This window comes from Pyricularia oryzae, chromosome 2 (genome assembly GCF_000002495.2).
Source record: "Pyricularia oryzae 70-15 chromosome 2, whole genome shotgun sequence".
Classification (NCBI taxonomy): Eukaryota; Fungi; Ascomycota; class Sordariomycetes; order Magnaporthales; family Pyriculariaceae; genus Pyricularia; species Pyricularia oryzae.
In genome coordinates this window covers 3,775,148-3,797,237 of record NC_017850.1, presented here as the reverse complement: position 1 = coordinate 3,797,237, position 22,090 = coordinate 3,775,148, and the positions used below count along the sequence as shown (strand labels likewise).

Here is a 22,090-nt window from a genome sequence, read left to right as displayed (position 1 = left end):
CAGGCTCTATAGCTAACGCACACAACCCTACGCACCACCAACGTACTAAACATACGTTATTAAAATTTCACTACGTAAGGGAGTTAGTTACAGAAGGATTAGTGACCCTAAAATACCTGGAATCCAAACAAATGCCCGCTGACGGCCTTACAAAGCCCCTAACGCTTCCAATTCACAAGGTTTTTTTAGAGCTTATAGGGTTAAAACCCCTGTAAACTTAGTTTTTACCTATTGAATTGTAGGGCACCTAGTTAGTTCGTTAGCTAACTACCACCATTTTTCTCCTTTGTTTGCAATTATTGGATTTTTGTTAGCCCGACACCAACCGATCTACCCAAACCTACCCTGCTCAGGTTGATTATTAAACAACTTATACCGACCTTATACCCGAAGTCGAATCCGAATTTAATTAGCTCGCGTTTTGGGCGACCTAGCGATTTTTAATCTACCCTATATATTAAACTTTTCTGGGATCCACAACAACGAACAGCCAGATTAGCTACCTGGCTTAGTAGTAAGTTCCGTTGGTTATAATCTGTAGGTCGTGGGTTCGAATCCGGGGGTTGTTACAATTCTGGGGGTCTTTTTCAATTCGGGGGTTCGTCCAATCTGGGGTTCAGTCAATCGGGGGTTTGGTACAAAGAGCTTATTCATCCAGGGGGTTCGCACCGGGGGTTCGAGTTGGGTTGGGACACAAGGGGGAATTTCTTTTGTTTTTTTTTGTTTTGGGGGTTTTATTTTACGTACTTTTCTTTTCCGACTTTATTTTTGGATTAAGTAGCAAAAGAGAGGGGGTGTTAATTATATGCATTATTTTGCATGTAATAAGCCCACTTTTATTTGTATATAGCCAATTTTATTTAGTGCCGAAGTGGAGTGGGGAATGGTGGAATTCCGTTACTTTGTTAATGCAGGAATGCAATTTAAAGGTCAGCGAGTGGGGTTAGCTACCCTGTACCGGGTTTAATACCCACCCTGCACCTGCGAGTCAGCTACCCTGTACCGGGTTGAAAATTTCACCAAGTCAACGTTTAAATGCAAACCCAGAGATGGTTTGTATGCAAATGAGGGTGTTTTTTCAAAAACCCATACAAATTAGTTTTTCGGAAATTCATTCGCGGCACCGGAACCTTTTCTGGCGTGCGGACCCCCACTTCGATGTCGGAGAGTATGTAAGGGAAATAAAGCAAAATCTCCCCCAACCAATTATTTATCAGTACCAAAATTATAGTGCATTTCTACCTATTATTTAGCGCTTTTAGCACTGGTTATTTACCACGCCGCACCTAGGGTTTACCCCTATATCCCCTGTTAGCACCATTTTTATTAACAACCCTGAACAACCTGGCCGGCATGAAATTCTTCTCGAAAATCGATATCGTTTCCGCTTTTAACAATATTCGGATTAAAAAGGGGGAAGAATACCTGACGGCATTCCGCACGAGATTCGGCTTATACGAGAGCCTAGTCATGCCTTTCGGGCTAACGGGAGCCCCCGCGACGTTCCAGAGATATATAAACGACTCCCTGCGCGAATACTTAGACGTATTTTGTACAGCCTACCTGGACGACATTTTAATTTATAGCCGCACCCGAACAGAACACGAAGAACATTTGAAACTCGTACTGGAAGCCCTGAGGAAAGCCGGGCTATACGCCAACGCCGCGAAGTGCGAATTCTTCGTGACGGAAACCAAGTTCCTGGGCCTGCTGGTCGGCGTCGAAGGCGTAAAAATGGACCCTGAAAAAATCACCGCTGTCCTGGACTGGCAAACACCCAAAAAGCTTACTGACGTACAAGCATTTTTGGGGTTTGGCAACTTTTACCGGCGCTTTATCCGAGATTTCTCAAAGATCGTAGCCCCTTTGACGAGATTGACCAAGAAAGACGTCGCATTCGAATGGAATAGCGCCTGCGAAACCGCCTTCCGACTGCTGAAGAGAAAGTTTACCGAAGCCCCCGTACTGGCGCACTTCGATTGGGAAAAGGATGTGATCCTGGAGACCGACGCTTCCGATTATGTTTCTGCGGGAATATTGTCACAATACGGCGACGACGGAATACTCCGCCCCGTCGCGTTCTTTTCGAAAAAACACACAGCTACCGAATGCAATTACGAGATTTACGACAAAGAATTGCTAGCCATTATCCGCTGTTTTGAAGAATGGCGCCCGGAACTCGAAGGGACGTCGTCCCCGGTCCAAGTAATTACGGACCACCGCAACCTGGAATATTTCACGACGACGAAAATGCTCAACCGCCGACAAGCCCGATGGGCCGAATTCCTGTCAAGATTTAATTTCCGTATCACCTACCGACCCGGGAAACAAGGAGCGAAACCCGACGCACTAACCAGGAGGTCAGAGGATATGCCTGAGGAGGGGGATGAACGACTTAAGCACCAAACACAAGTCGTACTGAAAGAACACAATTTACCTGCCCGCCCCACCCGGTTACAACCCATAATCCGCCAAAACAAACCCCTATTGCCAAGACACCTGATAGAGCTACTAGACGCCGGATACGAATCCGACCCGATAACGCAATCTGCCCTAGAAGCGTTGAGGACAGGCGCCGACCGCCACCCCAAGCTGCAATTGGCCGAATGCGAAGAACGATCCGGCTATTTGTATTACCGCAATAGACTGTACGTACCCGATTCGAATAATCTGAAAGCCGAGATCCTGCGCCGCTGCCACGACTCCCCCGTCGCCGGTCACCCCGGCAAAGCAAAAACCTACGACCTGCTGTCCCGAGAATATTACTGGCCCGGAATGCTACATTACGTATCATTATGGGTAAAGAAATGCCAGACCTGCCGCCGAATCAACCCGTCCCGCGAAGGCCACCAGGGCCTCCTGCGACCCCTGCCCACTCCTGAACGCTCATGGCAACACCTGTCGATGGATTTTATCACACATTTGCCGCAAAGCAACGGCCACGACGCCATCCTAGTGGTCGTAGACCGCCTGACTAAGATGAGACACTTCGTCCCTTGTAAAGGGACCTGCAATGCCGAGGACACCGCCAACCTGTACCTACACCACGTATGGAAACTACACGGGTTGCCCCTGACGATAGTTTCGGATAGAGGCACCCAATTCGTGTCGAAGTTTTGGAAACACCTGACAACCCGTTTGAAAATCGACAGCCTGCTATCCACTGCTCACCACCCCGAGACTGACGGACAGACCGAGCGTTTTAACGCGTCCCTGGAACAATATTTGAGAGCTTATGTGGCCTACCTGCAAGATGATTGGGAAAGTTGGCTTCCCCTCGCCGAATTCACAGCCAACTCCCACAAGTCCGAGACCACCGGAACCTCCCCGTTTTACGCGACTTACGGATTCCATCCCCGCATGGGATTCGAGCCGGTACCCCTGAACCAGCCTTTGCCCGCCCAGCGGGATGCCGAAAAGCTAGCCGCCCGAATGGAAGCCATTCTGGAACAAGCCCGCGCCGAAATGACCGCCGCCCAAGCCCGTTACGAAGAACAGGCGAACCGACACCGTACCCCGGCCCGCCGGCTTACCGTCGGCCAATATGTGTGGTTAGACGCACGGAACATCCAGACCGCCCGCCCGCAGAAGAAACTGGATTGGAAGAACTTGGGACCCTTCCGAATTTCTGAAGTGATTAGCCCGTACGCCTACCGTTTGGACCTGCCGTCGTCTATGAGAGTACACCCTGTTTTCAATATAAACCGACTAAAACCTGCTGACGTTGAGCCCCTGCCGGGCCAACAACCTGCACCGCCACCCCATTTGGAAGTGGAAGGTGAGAGAGAATACGAAGTCGAAGAGATCCTCGACTCCTTTTGGGAAACCCGCGGCCGAGGAGGCCGCCGGCTGAAATATATCGTCCGTTGGGCTGGATATAGCGAACCCACGACTGAACCTGCCGATTACCTGGAAAACGCTGCTCAATTGGTAAAGAATTTCCACCGTCGATACCCCCATAAGCCCGGGCCCCGGCCGTGACGGAGCTCGGCCTGGAAGGGGGGAATACTGTCACAGACCTGAAGGACAGCCACTGGGCTGTCGCTTAGTCATGACCCCTGTCACGTGAAGGCGCGAGGGCCGAGCGCCTCGCGCGCGTATATCTACGCGAAATCTCTGCAGTCTCCGATATGTAGCTCCTCGAGCTACGTCTTCGTCAACAACCACCTGCTACCCTGTACCTGGAAGACTAGATAGCCAATATACTCTGTCCTGTTACCTGATCGCCCGCACCTACCTGTCCGCCCTGCCTGCCCGTGACAGTTTGCAAGTAAAGGTGTTAATTTTAGCACCTCCAACCCCTACAACCATGGCCAAAACGGGCTAACGGAACGGTCCGTTAGGGTTATTTTGGATAGGCTAAGGTCTACCATTTTAGCGGCAGGTCTACCACTATATTTATGGTGTTATTTACTGTCAGCCGTGGTTGATTTAGTTAACCGTACAGCGGTAACTAACAGGGAGTTAACACCCTACGAGGAATTTTATTCCGAATTTCAACCTGGATTACCACACAGGCCTAATTTAGGCCATTATCGGGTTATTGGTACCGTATGCCAGGCTATTATACCGCTGGAAAAACGCCAAAAATCCAACAAATTGGCTCCCCGAACGGAAACAGTAAGGCTTTTAGCCCATTTATCCAATTCTACAGCGTTGGTTTACGCCCCCGCCAGACGGGCCGTATATAAAACCTCTACCGTAAAAATTTTAGAGGGTATACCCGCTGAAAATTTGGCTATTCCAGGGGAAACGCTACAGATTTCAGAGGGGGAAAATCCAGATTTAGAGGGGGATTCTAATTCTGAACCTGAAGACGAAATCTACAGCGCCAAAACTTTGGATCCAGTGGATAATAATCCCCTACCTCCCGCAATTACAGTTCCTCCCTGGCCTGTACAGTCTACTGTTCGCCCCCCAGAGCTTATAACGGTAGCGGTGCCTAATTCAGCACCTAAAATAACGGAAGTTCCGGTGTTTTCGGCACCTAAAATACAGAATATGGAGTTAAATTCGCAGTTCGAAAACCCAGATCCTATGGATATCGATTACGTGCATTATCTTTGTTATCAAACCCAAAAGAAAACAAAGAAAAAGCCCACTAAAGACGGCGAACCAAATAGCTACCAACAGGCCCTAAAAAGCCCTGAAAGTGCTAAATGGTTAGCAGCTTTAGCGTCTGAATTCGACCAGATCGTTACTGCAAAAACCTTCCGTTTTATCCCTAAAATTAAAATGCATACAGGCCGTAGACTAATCTCTACCCGGCCGGTGTTTAAATTAAAAAAGGATGAAAATAATAAGCCTATAAAGTATAAAGCCAGGCTTGTTGTTAGGGGGTTTTTACAGGTCGAAGGCCTAGATTATATCGAGACTTTTGCTAGCACTAGTATACCGCCCACCTGGCGTATATTATTGGCTATAGCTAATGCACAAAATTGGGAAATAGAACAAATCGATTTTATCGGTGCGTTTTTAAATAGTGACCTTACCGACGTAGATATTTATTTGCAAATTCCAGAGGGTTTTAGCGATTGGGCTAGATCTTGCAGCCCTACTACCGCTAAAATTTTAGTGCAAATGGGCTATAATCCAAAGGAAATGCAAGTTATACTGTTGGAAAAGGCGCTATACGGTCTGAAACAGGGCCCAAGAGAATGGCAAACAAAGCTAAAAAGCCTACTTTTTACAGAAGGTTTTAAGCCGCTGATCTCTGATCCAGCTGTCTTTTATAATGCTAAATCCAAGCATTTCATTGTTACTTTTGTTGACGATTGCCTGCTAATAGGTCCTAAATTGCAATATATTCAGGATTTAAAAGCCCGTTTTAACAAAATATACGCATTGGAAGACAGGGGCCCTGCAGCCTATTTTTTAGGCGTTCAGATTATAAGGGACAGGCCTAACCGCCTGCTTTGGCTCCATCAAAGTCAGTATATAGAGGAAGCATTAGCAACGTTCGGATTAGCTGATTGCAAACCTATTTCTGTTCCCTTACAGCCGGGTGTGCTAAAATATAGTGGGGGCAAACCCGTAAATGCGCTAGAAATCAAATTGTTACAGCGTATTATCGGCACCCTAATGTATTTAATGCTATTAACGCGCCCGGACATCGGTTTTGCGGTTCAATGGTTATCTCGTTTTTTAACAAAAGCCACTACAATCCACTTAACGGCAGCTAAAAACCTACTTCGCTACTTAGCAGGTACTAAATCCCTAGCAATCTGCTACGGAAATAGGGTAATTAAAGCTAATTTACCACCTAACTCTTTGATTGGGGGTTTTAAAGGCCTAAAATTACTTGGTTTTAGTGACAGCGATTTTGCCGGGGCTAGGGAAGATTCAAAATCCACTTACGGATATTTGTATACCCTATCTGGGGGCCCTATAACGTGGAAGTGCAAAAAGGCTAGTACTATAGCTCTAAGCACCCCAGAAGCCGAAACCGACGCCTTAGCGGAAGCCCTGCGTGAAGCACAGTGGCTTAAAAGCCTATTTACAGAGATTGGACTACCTGTAAAAGGCCCTATTGCAATATTTGGAGATAATACAGGCTCTATAGCTAACGCACATAACCCTACGCACCACCAACGTACTAAACATACGTTATTAAAATTTCACTACGTAAGGGAGTTAGTTACAGAAGGATTAGTGACCCTAAAATACCTGGAATCCAAACAAATGCCCGCTGACGGCCTTACAAAGCCCCTAACGCTTCCAATTCACAAGGTTTTTTTAGAGCTTATAGGGTTAAAACCCCTGTAAACTTAGTTTTTACCTATTGAATTGTAGGGCACCTAGTTAGTTCGTTAGCTAACTACCACCATTTTTCTCCTTTGTTTGCAATTATTGGATTTTTGTTAGCCCGACACCAACCGATCTACCCAAACCTACCCTGCTCAGGTTGATTATTAAGCAACTTATACCGACCTTATACCCGAAGTCGAATCCGAATTTAATTAGCTCGCGTTTTGGGCGACCTAGCGATTTTTAATCTACCCTATATATTAAACTTTTCTGGGATCCACAACAACGAACAGCCAGATTAGCTACCTGGCTTAGTAGTAAGTTCCGTTGGTTATAATCTGTAGGTCGTGGGTTCGAATCCGGGGGTTGTTACAATTCTGGGGGTCTTTTTCAATTCGGGGGTTCAGTCAATCGGGGGTTTGGTACAAAGGGCTTATTCATCCAGGGGGTTCGCACCGGGGGTTCGAGTTGGGTTGGGACACAAGGGGGAATTTCTTTTGTTTTTTTTTTTGTTTTGGGGGTTTTATTTTACGTACTTTTCTTTTCCGACTTTATTTTTGGATTAAGTAGCAAAAGAGAGGGGGTGTTAATTATATGCATTATTTTGCATGTAATAAGCCCACTTTTATTTGTATATAGCCAATTTTATTTAGTGCCGAAGTGGAGTGGGGAATGGTGGAATTCCGTTACTTTGTTAATGCAGGAATGCAATTTAAAGGTCAGCGAGTGGGGTTAGCTACCCTGTACCGGGTTTAATACCCACCCTGCACCTGCGAGTCAGCTACCCTGTACCGGGTTGAAAATTTCACCAAGTCAACGTTTAAATGCAAACCCAGAGATGGTTTGTATGCAAATGAGGGTGTTTTTTCAAAAACCCATACAAATTAGTTTTTCGGAAATTCATTCGCGGCACCGGAACCTTTTCTGGCGTGCGGACCCCCACTTCGATGTCGGAGAGTATGTAAGGGAAATAAAGCAAAATCTCCCCCAACCAATTATTTATCAGTACCAAAATTATAGTGCATTTCTACCTATTATTCAGCGCTTTTAGCACTGGTTATTTACCACGCCGCACCTAGGGTTTACCCCTATATCCCCTGTTAGCACCATTGTTATTAACAGTTCCGGATCCAAACGAGCTTTTAGTTAACAAACAGAACATTATTGGATTGCAGGAAAATGATATAGAAAATTTGGAACCTTTAGCTGATGAAGAAGAGGTTAATGAACCGGAGAAGCGTGAAAACGATTGTATTTTTGTCCGTTGATAATTTTATATTTAAATCAGTTTATAAAAGTAGGCATTTCGTTGTTAGATTTTCAGGGTGCCGAACAGGGGGGGGGTGCCGAACAGGGGGTACGCAACGTTAGATGAGATAAGAAATCCGGCCTGCATTTGAGTCCCGAGCTCATAGCTTATTTACCTACCTGCCTACCTACCTAGGTACCTACCTACATACAGTACTAACACTGGTATACCTTACCTAGCTGCTAGGTACTACCTCCTACCTAACCCTGGGTCCCTACCTCGCCAACCTACCCTACCGTAGTACATGCATGGCATGACACTGAGAGATAGCCAGCCAAACTAGCTCATGTGATTTTGACCTTGCTGTGATGGGCTGTGCAGATATGCAATGATTAATGACGACAAAGCCGCCAGCTCCATTGGCCAGCTTGTGCAAAGTAATCTCCCTACGCCGCGCAGTATTCGCAGTGCACTGCCTCGCAATTTGAAGCTTGATATCCGCCAAGGTTTTGGAATACCGTTGGGGGCGCGGGAAAAGCATGTCGCGTTCGTGACCCTTCCGCGCCGAGAAAAACCTTGATTCTATGTCCTTGACACGAACACCACCGTCCCAACCAAGTTACCCACCACCTATACCACCTAGTCGTAATTTACCCCATTTTCTGCCACGTTTGAAATGTCTCGGATCTTCCATGCTCATTCATGCCAATCGCCAAGGAGTAGGTAGGAGAAGATTAAAGAGAAGAAGAAAAAGACAACAATATCAAACGACTCAAGCTTATTAAATGCCGAGCTTGGCTAGCATTCGCCGGGCGATGATCCATCCCCTCCCCCCTCCAGTTGCGTCAATACTACGAAGTATGTACCCAATAACCCCACTGCATGGAACATCCCGGACGCAACCCCAACGATACTGAAGAGACGCACATGTGGCTTGGCATCGGAAACAAGGTTGCTTCGGCGCCCGAACTGACCGTCGCCCGCCGGCGTCCGTGGACGTCGTCGACGAGGAGGTCCAACCTGGGAGATTTCCGTTGGACCCTGAAACTTGCCAACATAACCCCTGGAAACTAGTAGAACTAGAGATTGTCTGGGTCTTAATCTCTTGGCATCATCTTCCCTTTTCCTTCGCAGCCTATCCCTTTATTGTATCTCATCCGTTGTCATGGTCTCCATGACATTCACATTCGTTTTCATTCGGCTTCCATTTTCAGAAAAAAAAAAAAGAAAAAAGAGGCAATCACGATGCACACGTGGGCTATGCGAAAGTATGTTAGCATGCGCTAGATGAGAAAGGATCAATCGAGCACATGAATGGGTAACGCAAGTACTAGTTCAACACTATCTAGGTAGATAGAGGTAGTTAGCTTATGCTGTTTGTTGCGCACGTTTTTTTTGGTCGCCCACGGGATGACGGCGGGAGACACGGATGCACCCTGGTTTCGGCAGGGCAATGGTGTGTGTGTGTGTGTGTGTGTGTGTGTGTGTGTGGTTGCGGTTGCGTTATATACCTACCTAGGTATACGTATACTCCTTGCTACAATAACTAGGTAACTACCTAGAACTAGTTTCTACACATGTGCTACACTGCATGGTAAAACAAGCACAAACTGCTATGGCAAGCAAACGAAGAAATGAAAAAGAAAACAAAAGAAGAAACAGAGGTGCTCTTATGTATATTTAGTAATATTAAGAATCCTAAACAAGTAGCAGTGCATACCATGTAAGTAGGTAGTACTTTCGTACATGCAACATACAAAAAGTCCCGGGGGTCCAGCTCTTTTGGGTGCATCGTTCGGCAAAGACAACGCCACGGTACCCGAAACGGATAGCAGTTCGGCCAGATCAACGGGGGCGGAGAGCAAAACCAAGGCAGACGAAAAGATTCACCTCCAGTTTAGGGGACGCCATGTGACTATACTATGCAATCCAAGGCCACAGCACTTGCCTAACAATCGTCGGCTTGGCTACGACAAAACAAAGAAGGATCGGGGAAATGGCGCGGCATCATAGGGGGGAGGTTTCGACATTGCTTGTCCCGCTGTCCGCATCGCTCTTTTACGATTCGTCATTGGGCAGCAACCACACATTCTGCCTCGGAGAACCCCGAATGGGAGTGTGCAAATACTTTCCGAAACTAGCAGAATCCGCAAATTGTATTTTGTTTTTACTACGCGGGAAGCTGTACCGGGTACATGGGCATGGTGATGAAGCGAGGAGGCGCAGGCAAAGGTGGGAAGTGAGGGTATTGATACACATCATAACACTACGGTACTTTTGCGGTAATGCCACCATGTAATCTAGTGTAGCCCACCTGGCCACCCATGCCTTCGGGATTTGTGCAATAAATGTGTCACCTTTTTGTTTTTGAAGGAGAAAGACACGGCGAGTAAAAAGAATGATATATCCCTGGAAATCACGCGATCGAACAGGAAACCGAATTAAGCTGTCCCCCCCCCCCTTTTTTTGTTTTTTTTCGTTTCCCGGCGCCGCCCGAAAAAAAAGAAGTATCCATAGTTCCGGGCCGAAAAAGAAACATACTAACTACGTAGTAAGTGTTTACCGAGTACTGTACTGCGTTACACCTCACACGTGGGCAAGCGAGATCAAAAGGGCTAGCTCGGCGCGTACGATTAAGGCATGAGCAACACAGGCCGGCATGAACAATGAAATGTGAAGACCAATGTGCAAATACATAGTACATACTGTATGTAGTACTTCGTACGTGGTAGGAGCGTGATAAATGATGGGCATTCATAACCTACTTTTACCTGACTGGGCTGGCGGTTTGGTCCAGGCCATTGATTATCCTTCCCGGCTGTCTCCATGGTCAAGTCACAAAGTAGCGTAACATTGACGGATCCTCGTTTCACCCAAGTTTTCCATTCCTCGCTCAATCCGAACTTGTTTTTTTTTTCAGTCATGGTTGACTCCACAAGTAAATAAGCAAGGTTTGAACTTGCCAGTCTCCCGCGAGGGTCTCGCGTGGCAGCAATCTCCACTGGCACCCAACATCGCCCGCGCATCGACGTCGTGATCGATCTAATTTGAACTGCGGTCGGTTGACAAAACAAAAGAACAGTTGGCCACGTGGTTCCTCTTCTCGTGTACTTTGATTGCTAGTTTCTGTCGACTGTTACACTGTACCGAGGTACAGTGCTTTGTACTCTGTACAACGACATGCATTTTCTTTTTCTCTTTGGCGCTTGCAGATTATTAGCCCGACTGGGTAACCGACCACGAGGCGTACGCAGTATGGTAGGTTTCAATCAGCTTTAGCAAAAAAAGAAAAAAAAAACAAGGATATTTTCCTTGCGGGTCGGATTGACAAGGAGTGAGCATCAGACGAGGAGAGGCAAAGCCACCTAGGAAGAAAGAAAAAAAAGAAGAACAAAGGCAAAAGCAAGTGATTACGTTAGCGGTGATCTGGAAGGTCACGGAAAAGCTTCGGTGGAGAATGATGTCCACGGCAAATCGCTAATTTGATCATCCCGCGTTACAGGTTTTTCTAGAATGTCTGCGAACAAACCAGGGTTTGATTGAGAGGCGAATTTGGCGGGTACAGGTCAGAAACAGATTGCTTGTTGATCTACCTTGCTTCGTATTATCATCAAACCCAAAACATGTCAAAGTCGAGTATAGTAGCAGAACTACTGTACATCCTTGTGGCATATGACAGGGGTTCAAGGCGATACAATTGTGACGCACAAGAGGTTGTTGAACGGGGCTGTGGGGAAGAAAGGGAAGAAAAAAAAAAACGTGGCGAGGCTGAAGTGGAAAACAGTGGATGGAATGTCTGTCTGTCTCGTTTGTTCAAAAAATGGGAGCCAAGTTTAAGTCGGTCGATCAATATCGTCTCTACATTACATCAGTCGGGGACAAAATACGCGCACCAACCCGACCGTTGCGAAAGAAAATCTTCACTATGTAGGAGGCTAGTCCGACGGTCCGGTCTGCCTGTCTCGCGAACAGAATCGATCCAGGTGGGTGCCACGTGGACGACCGGAGGCACAAATGCTCGATTGCAGATGAGATACGCAAACATTAAAACATGCAATAAAATATAAAAAGAGGGTGATAAATTGGCCGACGCTACGCTCTTTTGGGCTTTTACAGTTCAGCTCTTCCGGTTGAATGGATGAACTTGGGCACAACGAAGTTGCAACAGATTAATTAAGCCATGAACCCACGTACTACGGTACAATTGACCAAGTTCGGCATATAGTTTACTATATCCCTTTAAGATCCGTCGAGAATGACTGGTAATAGTTGATCGATCGATCGTGAGTCGTGACGATAAAATACCAACGCATTGATGGATGTACATAGTCTTTGCAATTGCCACGCTTGTCTCCGTACTGTACTTCAGTCCACTTTCGGAGACAATATACGTACCTATGTGTAGATATGAGTACAAAATACTATGTACAGTAAGTACCACGGTATCAGGCGAAAAAAAAAAAAAAAAAAACCCTCCCCATGTCGCCGCATGTGTATGCGTGGCCCTTTATTAACTTGACTGTTCGCGGGAACCACCAAATACCTAAATTATTTTTTTAGTTCAAAACTAATACCAAAGTCGGCAAAGCCCACAAAGCTCACACTAGCGGACACTGTACAGGGGATGGTTTTTTCTTACCCATACCACTATAGTACAATTACAAGCATGCCCAACATGGATCGAGGATGTTCAGCACGCAACTGTGCTCGGCTCCCTGACTTGCTGACAAGCCTCCTTCCCATGTGGCAATGATTTTCTTCTGGTTGTCAGTGAGAATTTAATTAACCCTTCAACATGATTCATGAGAAGAAATGCAGAGTACAGGTAGCGGCACCAAAGTACGGTAACGGTAAGCTTGGCAAGCAAGGCAAGGTGCGGTACCCAGTTGCAATGGGATGGGTCGCTTGTCATCGACCACGTGTTTGCGTCGTGCATTCCCCTCCCGGATTCCGTGCGGTAGGTCACTTTTTTTTCTCCCCCCCCTCCCGCGTCCGCTGAGTCGTTGCCTGACCTCACCCCGTTGCTGCATCTTGATTGCGATACCAAGGGAGTGAGCAATAGGGATTTCCCTAGATGCGTTGCGGATACAGGGAAATGCAGATGCCACGGTAATAACATTGATTGTCCACGCGACTCCCTTTTCAGCGTCTGTGCAGTAATTATGTTGTGACCGATAGGTATTGCATTCCTTTGCCCCTTTGAATTTCAAGCGATCTCATCACTTCCGGCTAAGGTCCTATCAATGTGATGTGATGGTGAAATTTCCAGCAATTGAACACTGCTAGTGTGATACAGCACGTGGCGGGTGTGAAAGAACTTTTAATCATCTACGTGGTATAGTACGGCAATAGGTACTGCATATTTGAGATCGAGAAAAGTCGACAGACCAAAAAAAATCTAAATTTGGCTCAGCTCTTGGCCTCGCCTTTGGCGACGAAACGTTGGGCGTTTGGGCAGCGGGCTGGGATCCCTAGTGCGGCCAGTCAGGGACCAGACCAGACCTGCTCCAAATTGTTTTGCAAGCGGTAATAAGGTATATATCAATTTAATCATGGTGCCATTACGGAGGAGCAGACAATTGTATCCAAATCAAATAAATGAATGATGATATAACTCTATCCCGTCTTTAACGTACCAGCAGCCCGTCTCCCTGGTGTCTTGCGCAGTACGGATAGGGCCCCCATGTCTACCATATTACATAGTAATTATAACCTTGTACGGATAAGCCCCGCCTCCGATATCCACCGTAAATGGATATGGCACTTTCTTTCTCCAGCCTCTTTTGTTTAATACAGTATGCCTACGCATGCCTGTTAATGAAAAGGAGTGTTCGATTAGATCATTGTACATGAGAACCTTTTCCCTGCCCAGCAGGCTAGCGAAAATAAAAGTGACCACTCGTTTGAGAGAGAACAAAAAAAAAGGTTAATGTTTACCAGCAGAGTATTTTTTCCGACGTAAAAGCAAGCCTCTTAAACAGAGGAGGAAAGAAAAAAAGACTCAATATAATATCAGGTTTGATGAGGCTAATGTGGTTTCGATGTAACCACGTTTGCACTTATCCTGGATTAGTCGGGGAAAAGTCAAGCCGGTCGGCGCCTTCAAATCCTCCCTTCTCCCAGTGTGCAACCACACCGAACCGCTGTCCAGAACAATCACCCCCTCCAACACGAACGGAGATCAAACCGGTCCTGTGGAGCCACTTGTAAAACGTGTCAAAGAGGTGGAAGGGCGGACCGCTGCGGGAATAACACTGCCGTCTCGCGTGGCAGGCTTGCACCCAACCCATCCGTGCCGCGCATCCCTCTGCTACTACATAGTACGTGCTAAAATGACCCGTCAAACGGACCAGACTTTGCCGAGCCATGACCGTCTGTCTGTCTGCTTGATGAGTGTGAGTGTCGCAACCCGTTAGGGACGTTTTGTTTATGTTTAGGTTGTATTTGTCGCCAGTATGGCTGACAGCCTCGCATGGCACGGGTTTGATTTCTTCCCAGAGCTATGCGGATAAGCATATTATGCAGGCTTGTCTTTTTTTCTTGTTCTCTGCTCTCCCTCTCCCTGTCGCAACCTTTCCTTTCTTATTCCCGACAAATCGGTACAGCCATTATGGCCTGCATGGCGCTGCGGCACATCACAAAATAGACATGTAAAACAGCTAACCAAAAGACGTCAAGACAGGATCGCAACGTGGGCGGTGGTGGCCCCGGCGCAAATTGCAAATCCCATTCAACAGCAAACAATTTCGTGCTCCAGACGTGATTTCTCATCAAACGCTGAAACAAGGAACTTTGGTTAGCAGTGTCAATTATTAACTGACGTATAATAATCGAATATTTTAGTGTTTTTTTTTTTTCCCCCTCGCGGTTCCTCTTGCACTTGCGTCGCTAGCATGCTTACGTAGTAGAGAGCCAATTGCCAGGACCAACGCTGCTTGGCATGTTCTCAATCGGTTTTTGTACTTACCGTGATAAGAGTGCACAGCCGTCGATGACTCTCTCCCTCGTGGCCATGCACAGAGAATGAGGGGCTATTAATTACTACGCTTTCCAAAAGCACGCTTTTTCTGCCCCTCGACCAATGGCGGAACGAACGCCGCTCAGGGGCGGACCTGGTACTAATAGTTTTCCGCAACATGGGCGTCGCCAAGCCGCCCTTGGTATGGCCAGAATCGACAAAGTGAAGAGGAGATGGTGGTGGTTGCCCCACAATTGAATATGCAGCCAGGGGTTCAAAGGCTCATTGAGAATGCCAGATAATCCCTGAAGCCACGCGCTGCTGTGAGACTCTGCCATGCGATACCCACTTGCTCACCTGCTAGTACCCCTCCCAAGTCGCAGTACAAAGTCGCTGTACTTTGTAACTCACCTCAGATCTCAGATTTCGAGTGCACTGTGGCGTTTCTGCCGAATTGGAGGTCGATACTACATAAACAAGATCCATATGGATTGCCCAAATTCAATGCCTAAAAATGTATTCCTATTAAGAGAAGATTGTATATCGTTCATTTGAAACTTGCTACTAACTTTAGTCTAGAGTATAACTCATTGGTACTTCATTCACTAAGCAGTTAATTAAAGCTGCATGTAAATTAGTAACAGTCCGCCCTCGAGTTGGTTCGTTTGCAGACAAAGAAGCATTTTTCTCTTCCCCGCCTTGTACATATAAAGTACTGTGCGCTAAATAGGTATGTACCTAGAGCATGGAATGCACACATCATAAAGAAACGTGACTGCCCGATCGTTTACCCGTTTGTGCGCCGTCCGTTTATTCAAACCGCATCCGGCAGAAACCCTGGCGTTTTGACGACAGCCGGGCTGGGAGCAAAGATGTGTCACAGCTGAACGCAAATGATCACAACTGCTGGGGCAATCTCTCTTGTACGCTGTTGCAGCCAGGAATGTTGTCACCAATTCGTCAAGCTCTAGAGAGCCACAAGCCTGCCTGCTCGTAGCTAATACGTGGTAAAGGAATAGAGGGGACGCTACCAGGCAGGCGCTATACCCCTTACTGTTCTTGGTACGTACTCCGTATGTAGATAATAAGGCAGACACCCACGGATACGTAGATAGAGCTGCAAACTCGTGGTTTTGATTGGAGAATAATCTTTACGAGAGCAGTCCACCCGGAAATCCCTTGGTAGACACTAATACATGAGGACCCATTCTCGTGACGAGAGAGGCTCTTGTTTCGGGCGTCAAAGTTGCCTGGTTCAGCTAGCACATGGTTTGAAGTAGGTGGGCTTTCGTTACTGATTGCTTTCAATGCAAACGCCTGCCCGACAGCAAAATGCACCAAGCCAATGAATGGGCCCATATCCACGCTTTTGGGTGCTAACTGGGAATCACTGACGAGAGAGAGGGAAAAGAAATAAAAAAAATAAAATAAAAGAAAGGGCGACATGGGCACGTCAAAGTACCGGTACCTCACCAAGGCCCTGCCCCCTGCAAACGAAAAAGGTGTGATGTGGGCCCAAAATGTGGTCGTATGGGTTGTCACTCCACTGAAGCATGGGACCAGTCCTCCGTAGCTGACCGACATTGGAACCAAACTCTCCGAGCTTTTTCTTCCATTCCCTGGACGGGAAGTTAAAGCCGGACTGAGGTGTTCACAGTTTTGGTCCACCTTGCCTACTGCTCCATTCATTGCCTTTTTGTATTTTTATTATTATTATTTTATTTTATTTTATTTTTCTCTCCCCCCTCTCTTTTTATTTTATTTTATTCCACTCTTATTATTATTATCGTCTTGTTATTACTTCCAGGGTCATTTTACCCCCACCACCTCTTCCTCTTTGTTCAAGGGCTGTTTCCATCCAATCCAATTTTATTCCCTCCTTTATTTGAAGCAACAGCTCGTTGCTATTGTCCCGCCTGCAGCCCACCTTCCCCAAATTTGCACCTCTACCCCCCTAAAAGCATTCACGTCCAAGGAAAGACCCTCAGCTTTTGTTCGGTGGTAGATGGACGACACCTCCCGCCCGGACCAAGTCTTCAAAATAACGTCCACTCAAGGAATAGACCATAATAATAAACCCACAGCCCCATCCGAGGTCGTCAACGAAAAGTCGCACGCAGCTCTTTCTTCTGCCCACCTCCACTCAACCTTACCAGCTCCTCTCCCCGACACCACCGCAAAACCAGGCTCCAGAAAGAGCCTACTTCTGCAGCAACACCAACAGCAAAAGTCGACTACAGAGAGTACAAACGCAGCCCCCGACTCCAAGCCGCAGCGGGCCGGTGGCATATTCGCGTATGCCGCCGCGGCCCTCGACAGGACCCTCTCGGAATCCCGAAATATACGCTCACGCCCGTCCTTGAACCGATTGTCAGTCTCGGTACTGCCCGAGTCGACGACGACCACATCCTCCCCCCGACAGCCCACCGGCGGCAACAACGGTAGCAGTAGCCCCGAGAAGAAGGCTCGAAACCGCGCTTCGGTGTCGAACCTGCGGCTCTCGTCGTTGGGAACCCCGCCCTCACAACCTTACAACGATACCGATCCTTCGCAGCCAGCCCCAGTCCACGTGCAGCGGCTATCCAACAAGATGCATCAAACGTCGTCGAGATTACTCCGCATGACGGACGATGACCGTCCATTTACCAAGGTTAGTGATGGTGAAGTGAAAAACAAATAAAAAAAATAAAGCTCATACTGCCCTTCGCCGTTGCATCCAATTGGCGCTATCGGTAGACTGCAGAAACCAAGAGCGAACGGTGTACGAGGGGCGCCGATCCTTATGACTCGTGCAGGCCGCCGGCTCTGGTTGCGATTCCGCCTATGGGCTTGGCGGCGGCGTGGTTGGAGATGTCTTCGTGCGCTTGCCTGAGCCTGCTTGCTGACAATGCTACCCCTACCACCATTGCAGGACTTTAAGGATTTGTTCGCTACGTTAATTGTTAGCATGTTACCCTTGACACCACACCGAGTCCGCCTCACCAAGATCGATCATACCTTTTTGTCTGAGGATGCTATCAACAACCTCGGCTCGCTCAAGTTCTCCCAGTCAAATCGTATGCCGGACCCCAAGGATGTTGCGAGGATAGTCACCACTACGACAACCACCACATTCTCCATGGCCAAAGAAATGGCGAGGTCAATGCTTCAGCGCTTTCTCGAGGCCCGCCTCATCGAGTCGGCCGACGGCAAATATCAGCAGGTTTACACAATGAGGGGAACCGTCTGGCAATTAACGCCAAAAGGTATCTCCATTTTGGACTCTTTTGCTTCACGTAACGGCATCCAAGACAGGCAAATACCGGAAGTTGTCGGCTCATCTCTAGCCCAGCTCGTAACCCTGGAGCGGGATCCGGCAACGGACAAGTTGGTCAAGGACTTCCATACGATTGAGGTTATCTTTGGCCGCTTCATTGGCATACATGGGCCAAATGTCAAGTCTAGCGTCAGCTCTGCCGACTCGGACTCATTAAGTGACTACCGCGATGGTTTGACCGGAGTAAAGATGGCACCAGAACGCAAGGTCAACGGCAAGATCCACAAGGATACTTTTACTGGAAAGGCTGCATCCGAGTGGCTTATGGATTGCTGTACGACGGTTGATCGCAGGGAAGCAGTTGAGATCGCGTCCTTGTTTGTCGAGTACGAGTTGATTGAGGCGCTGCAGCAAGATCGCTCACATATTCAGCAGTTTCCCGGATGCCAAGTTTTCCAGCCAACAAAACATGCTATATACCACATGACAAGTAAAGGCAAGGACATGATCAACGGCTCAGTCCCCAGGGGCCGGGCGTCTGAAGGCGACGCTACACACTCGGCAACCCACCGCCACGGAGTCGCCCGCGACTCGAACACCCAGCGCATGGACAAGATCCTGAACGACGCAGCACTACGTCTACTGTTTCGAGAGAACCTCCGCGAGACGCATTGCGAGGAAAATCTTTCCTTTTACTTGGATGTCGAGGAGTTTGTGAGGCTCTGCCGTTCAGCTGTCCGCCAGGCACAGCTGGCCCAAAGCTCGCCGGCGAACTCTGCAGAGGCTAAGAAGCAAGCGCTGGATGGAGTCAAAGAGGTCATGGCACAGGCGTACGGTATATACAATGCGTTCCTCGCCCCAGGATCGCCATGTGAGCTCAACATTGATCATCAATTACGGAACAACCTTGCTACACGTATGACGAAGGCCGTTGGTCAAGACTCGGCAATGGTTGAGACATTGCAGGAGGTTATGGCCCTTTTTGAGGATGCACAAAACGCCGTATTTAAACTGATGGCTAGCGTGAGTAAAGTTTCTGGATCTTGAGCTGTTTTGCCGAGAATTGGGGTGCCGATGGCGATGCTGACCCGTTTTCCTACACTATACAGGATTCCGTGCCCAAGTTCCTTCGCAGCCGCAGGTACGAGCATCTACTCAAGAACTACGACTTTGACTCAGTGTCTCTAGAGTCATCACCGCGGGTACCCGAACGCAGCCAAAGCCGCTCGCAACGGTTATGAAATTAATCCAGCCATTTCGATCTCCAAGGGACCGTGCCGCCTGTCAGCTGACATTCCAGTCGCCGGATGAAGGTCGACAGGCTCATCTCGTCAGGTTTTTCTTGCACTTAATCGCCCAAAACTTGAATCAGGCATATCGGATACCCCGGGTGCAGAAAAATGCAGATGAAGTTAATGGAAGCCCTCAGGACCTATGGGCCTTGCCTTGCACAACTGGAGGCTCATGGCCTGGACGTCTATCTATCGCCTTAGTGGAGCAGGCCAGGCCCTTAATTTGAGTTGATCGATACCAATACTTGCATGATTTTTGAGCTTCCCTTGATGCTCATGTTTTCGCCATGTCTCTAACCCTATGTCCTTTTTTCTTTGTTGACATGCTCAAACGGGGACATTTTTTCTGGAAACTGCGGCGTTACCAAAAGAGGGGGTTTTCTGAGTATCTGGTTCGAATATCCTGTTTATTTCACTTTGGGTCTCTTCTTTTTTTCTTGTTACGTCTTATTTTCAGCATAGAGAAGACATCGCAGGCGGCCAACTGACATGAACCCGGTGTTTTTGATTCCCTTTGTGGCGCAATATGGATTCCCCGGGCAGATATCCCCCTGGATTTTGAAAGAAAAAAATGGGGGGCATACCCAGACTTCCTTTTTTTTCCTTCCTATTTATTGTTTTTTATTTTATTTTTTACTCGAGATGATGTGACGAGACGGATGGAAGGGTCAACCTTGGAATGCTCGGAAAGGCTCACGTACGCCAAGACTATTGCGCGGAGTGGTCAAGACGGATGATGGTGTTCCAGGGGCATTCTAGGCAAATTTCTTGATTATTCTTTCTGGTTCTAAATCCAGCGATGCTAATGTGGCGAGCATATCAGCCCTGGAAACGAAATCACGGCGAGGGAGCTCGTTCATTCCTGGGGATGAGCGACTGCAGCATAAGGATGTATATACGACAAATTACAACAGGACTGCGACGCTACGGCATGTAATTTCGTCCACCTGCATTGTCTTGGTGATGTTTATTGTTGGTGAAAGTAGCGGGTGAGCATCGATCGGAAGGGGGCCAGAAGTGCACGTGGTGTCGGTGCTAGGAATGTGGTCATTTACGTGTGCTAAGTGAGTCTCCTGGGGTAACGGTTTTGGAATGGGACGAGGCTCGGGATGACTTGACGCCATTCCATTCTTACTCAACTGTCAAGCGTGAATGGGAGATTTTGTTTTGATGCCGGTGAGTGATGCTTTCCATTTGTTTTGTTTTGGCGGTAGCAGTCGTTTGGATTCGTCCACCGATCTAGGCTTCGGCTCCCTGGCAGCAGTCATGGTTGGATTGTTGACATGACATGAAATGGCATCATCGTGATATTGACATCTCTCAGATATTTGCCTGGTCCGAAAACAGATATAAAAGTGGATGATAATGTCTACCAAGACCATCACTCTGTATTCCCCGTTCCTCCCCCAGCCAGCAGCGTCGACATCTCGCCACCGGTACAGCACCCAGCAACGTTTCCCGTCATTTTCACCTCTAACTTCAAGTCATTCGTTCATCAGACTTTAAACACCAACTATAGGCCTTGTAAACATCAAGGTCGTCACTCATTTGATCTTTTCAACGCTTTTATTCAGCCCTCCAAGAAAATCCCAACCCCTGACCTCAAAGAAACCCATTCATTTTCTCATCTCACCAAGTCAACTAGAAGCTTTGACTCTTTGGACAGCAAAAAGAAGACGAGGCAAAGGAGAGAGTAAGAGAAATAAAAAAGGACCCCCTACAATATACACCAGGTCTGCCAAACATGCACTTCATCGTGACCTTGGCCCTTTTTGCCGCGGCTGCCGTCGCCCAGACGGGCACCGCAGGCGGCGCAAGGAACGTCACAACCGTCACGCAGGTCGTAGACGAGATTGTTACGTACTGCCCTGAGCCGACGGTGATTACCATCAACGATGAGTGCTACACCGTCACCGAGCCCACCACTCTGACCATTACCAACTGCCCTTGCACCATTACAACTGTGAGTTTCTGAACATCATTCCTTTTTCTTGTTCTTTATTTTTCTGTCTTCTTCTAGCGGAGTGTGTGATGATTCTGACTTTCCCCGAAAACGGTCAGACCATCCCTGCTGGTCCTACCCACCCCTTTGTTCCTATCCCCGACGCAACTGGTGGCTACGTTCACCCGCCGACGCCCGAGTACACCCACACCGCCGCCGCCGGCCCCAACGCCGATGCCGGCCGTAGCCTCCTTGGCCTGGCCGTTGCTGCTGTTGGTCTGGGTGCTCTTGCCCTGTAATCTTGGGTAAACAGGACTGGAAACATGCAGCCCCTTTTCTTTCGGGAGAAGCCAGGGAGTGGATCAAATGTCTGCAGAGTTTTTTTTTCTTTTTTTTGTTATTATTATTATTATCATTTTTATTTTGTCTTGGTTGCAACGGGACAAGGAAGGCAGTTTGCTCGATTTTGTTTTCATTTTTTTTTATAGAGCTGGGTGGGCGCTTCTCGGACGGATGTCTAGTCTTTTCTCCCCTGGGATGCACCTTTTTGGACACTGGGTCTCGTTTCGCTTTCTTTTTCCCCTAGGTTTTGCTTTGCCTTCAATGTACCATGATTGACGTCGACGAGATCAAGTAACGTCTATTT

The 22,090-nt window shown here is 47.7% G+C and overlaps 5 protein-coding genes across 5 annotated transcripts; 4 read left to right on the top strand and 1 right to left on the bottom strand.

The window, feature by feature from the left end:
- Positions 1-827: 827 nt before the first annotated feature.
- On the top strand, positions 828-1,290 carry MGG_15714 (uncharacterized protein; the record flags this gene model as incomplete). The annotated part of the gene is made up of 3 exons (XM_003714415.1): positions 828-942; positions 1,100-1,168; positions 1,232-1,290. Coding segments are annotated over 3 exons (243 nt in total), but the record flags the coding sequence as incomplete, so codon positions are not given.
- A 7,951-nt stretch (positions 1,291-9,241) lies between these two features.
- MGG_15713 (uncharacterized protein) lies at positions 9,242-10,009 on the top strand (the record flags this gene model as incomplete). The annotated part of the gene is made up of 2 exons (XM_003714414.1): positions 9,242-9,264; positions 9,760-10,009. The coding sequence occupies 2 exons, from the start codon at positions 9,242-9,244 to the stop codon at positions 10,007-10,009; spliced, it is 273 nt and encodes a 90-aa protein (XP_003714462.1).
- A 4,276-nt stretch (positions 10,010-14,285) lies between these two features.
- Positions 14,286-15,064, bottom strand: MGG_15712 (uncharacterized protein; the record flags this gene model as incomplete). Its single annotated transcript, XM_003714413.1, has 2 exons — positions 14,286-14,773; positions 14,964-15,064. Coding segments are annotated over 2 exons (296 nt in total), but the record flags the coding sequence as incomplete, so codon positions are not given.
- Positions 15,065-16,588: 1,524 nt separating this feature from the next.
- MGG_14517 (developmental regulator flbA) lies at positions 16,589-20,451 on the top strand. The gene is made up of 3 exons (XM_003714412.1): positions 16,589-17,604; positions 17,866-19,233; positions 19,320-20,451. The coding sequence occupies exons 1-3, from the start codon at positions 16,960-16,962 to the stop codon at positions 19,449-19,451; spliced, it is 2,145 nt and encodes a 714-aa protein (XP_003714460.1). The 5' UTR covers positions 16,589-16,959; the 3' UTR covers positions 19,452-20,451.
- Positions 20,452-21,146: 695 nt separating this feature from the next.
- On the top strand, positions 21,147-21,743 carry MGG_01495 (uncharacterized protein; the record flags this gene model as incomplete). The annotated part of the gene is made up of 2 exons (XM_003714411.1): positions 21,147-21,465; positions 21,564-21,743. The coding sequence occupies exons 1-2, from the start codon at positions 21,247-21,249 to the stop codon at positions 21,741-21,743; spliced, it is 399 nt and encodes a 132-aa protein (XP_003714459.1). The 5' UTR covers positions 21,147-21,246.
- Between the last annotated feature and the right edge of the window lie 347 nt (positions 21,744-22,090).

Bases quoted from the DNA above. Each gene is read 5' to 3' on its own strand.
- MGG_14517 (XM_003714412.1), top strand. From the start codon at position 16,960: ATGGACGACACCTCCCGCCCGGACCAAGTCTTCAAAATAACGTCCACT. The intron at 17,605-17,865 runs GTTAGTGATGGT...CCACCATTGCAG, and splicing joins ATGACCGTCCATTTACCAAG to GACTTTAAGGATTTGTTCGC. The intron at 19,234-19,319 runs GTGAGTAAAGTT...TACACTATACAG, and splicing joins TATTTAAACTGATGGCTAGC to GATTCCGTGCCCAAGTTCCT.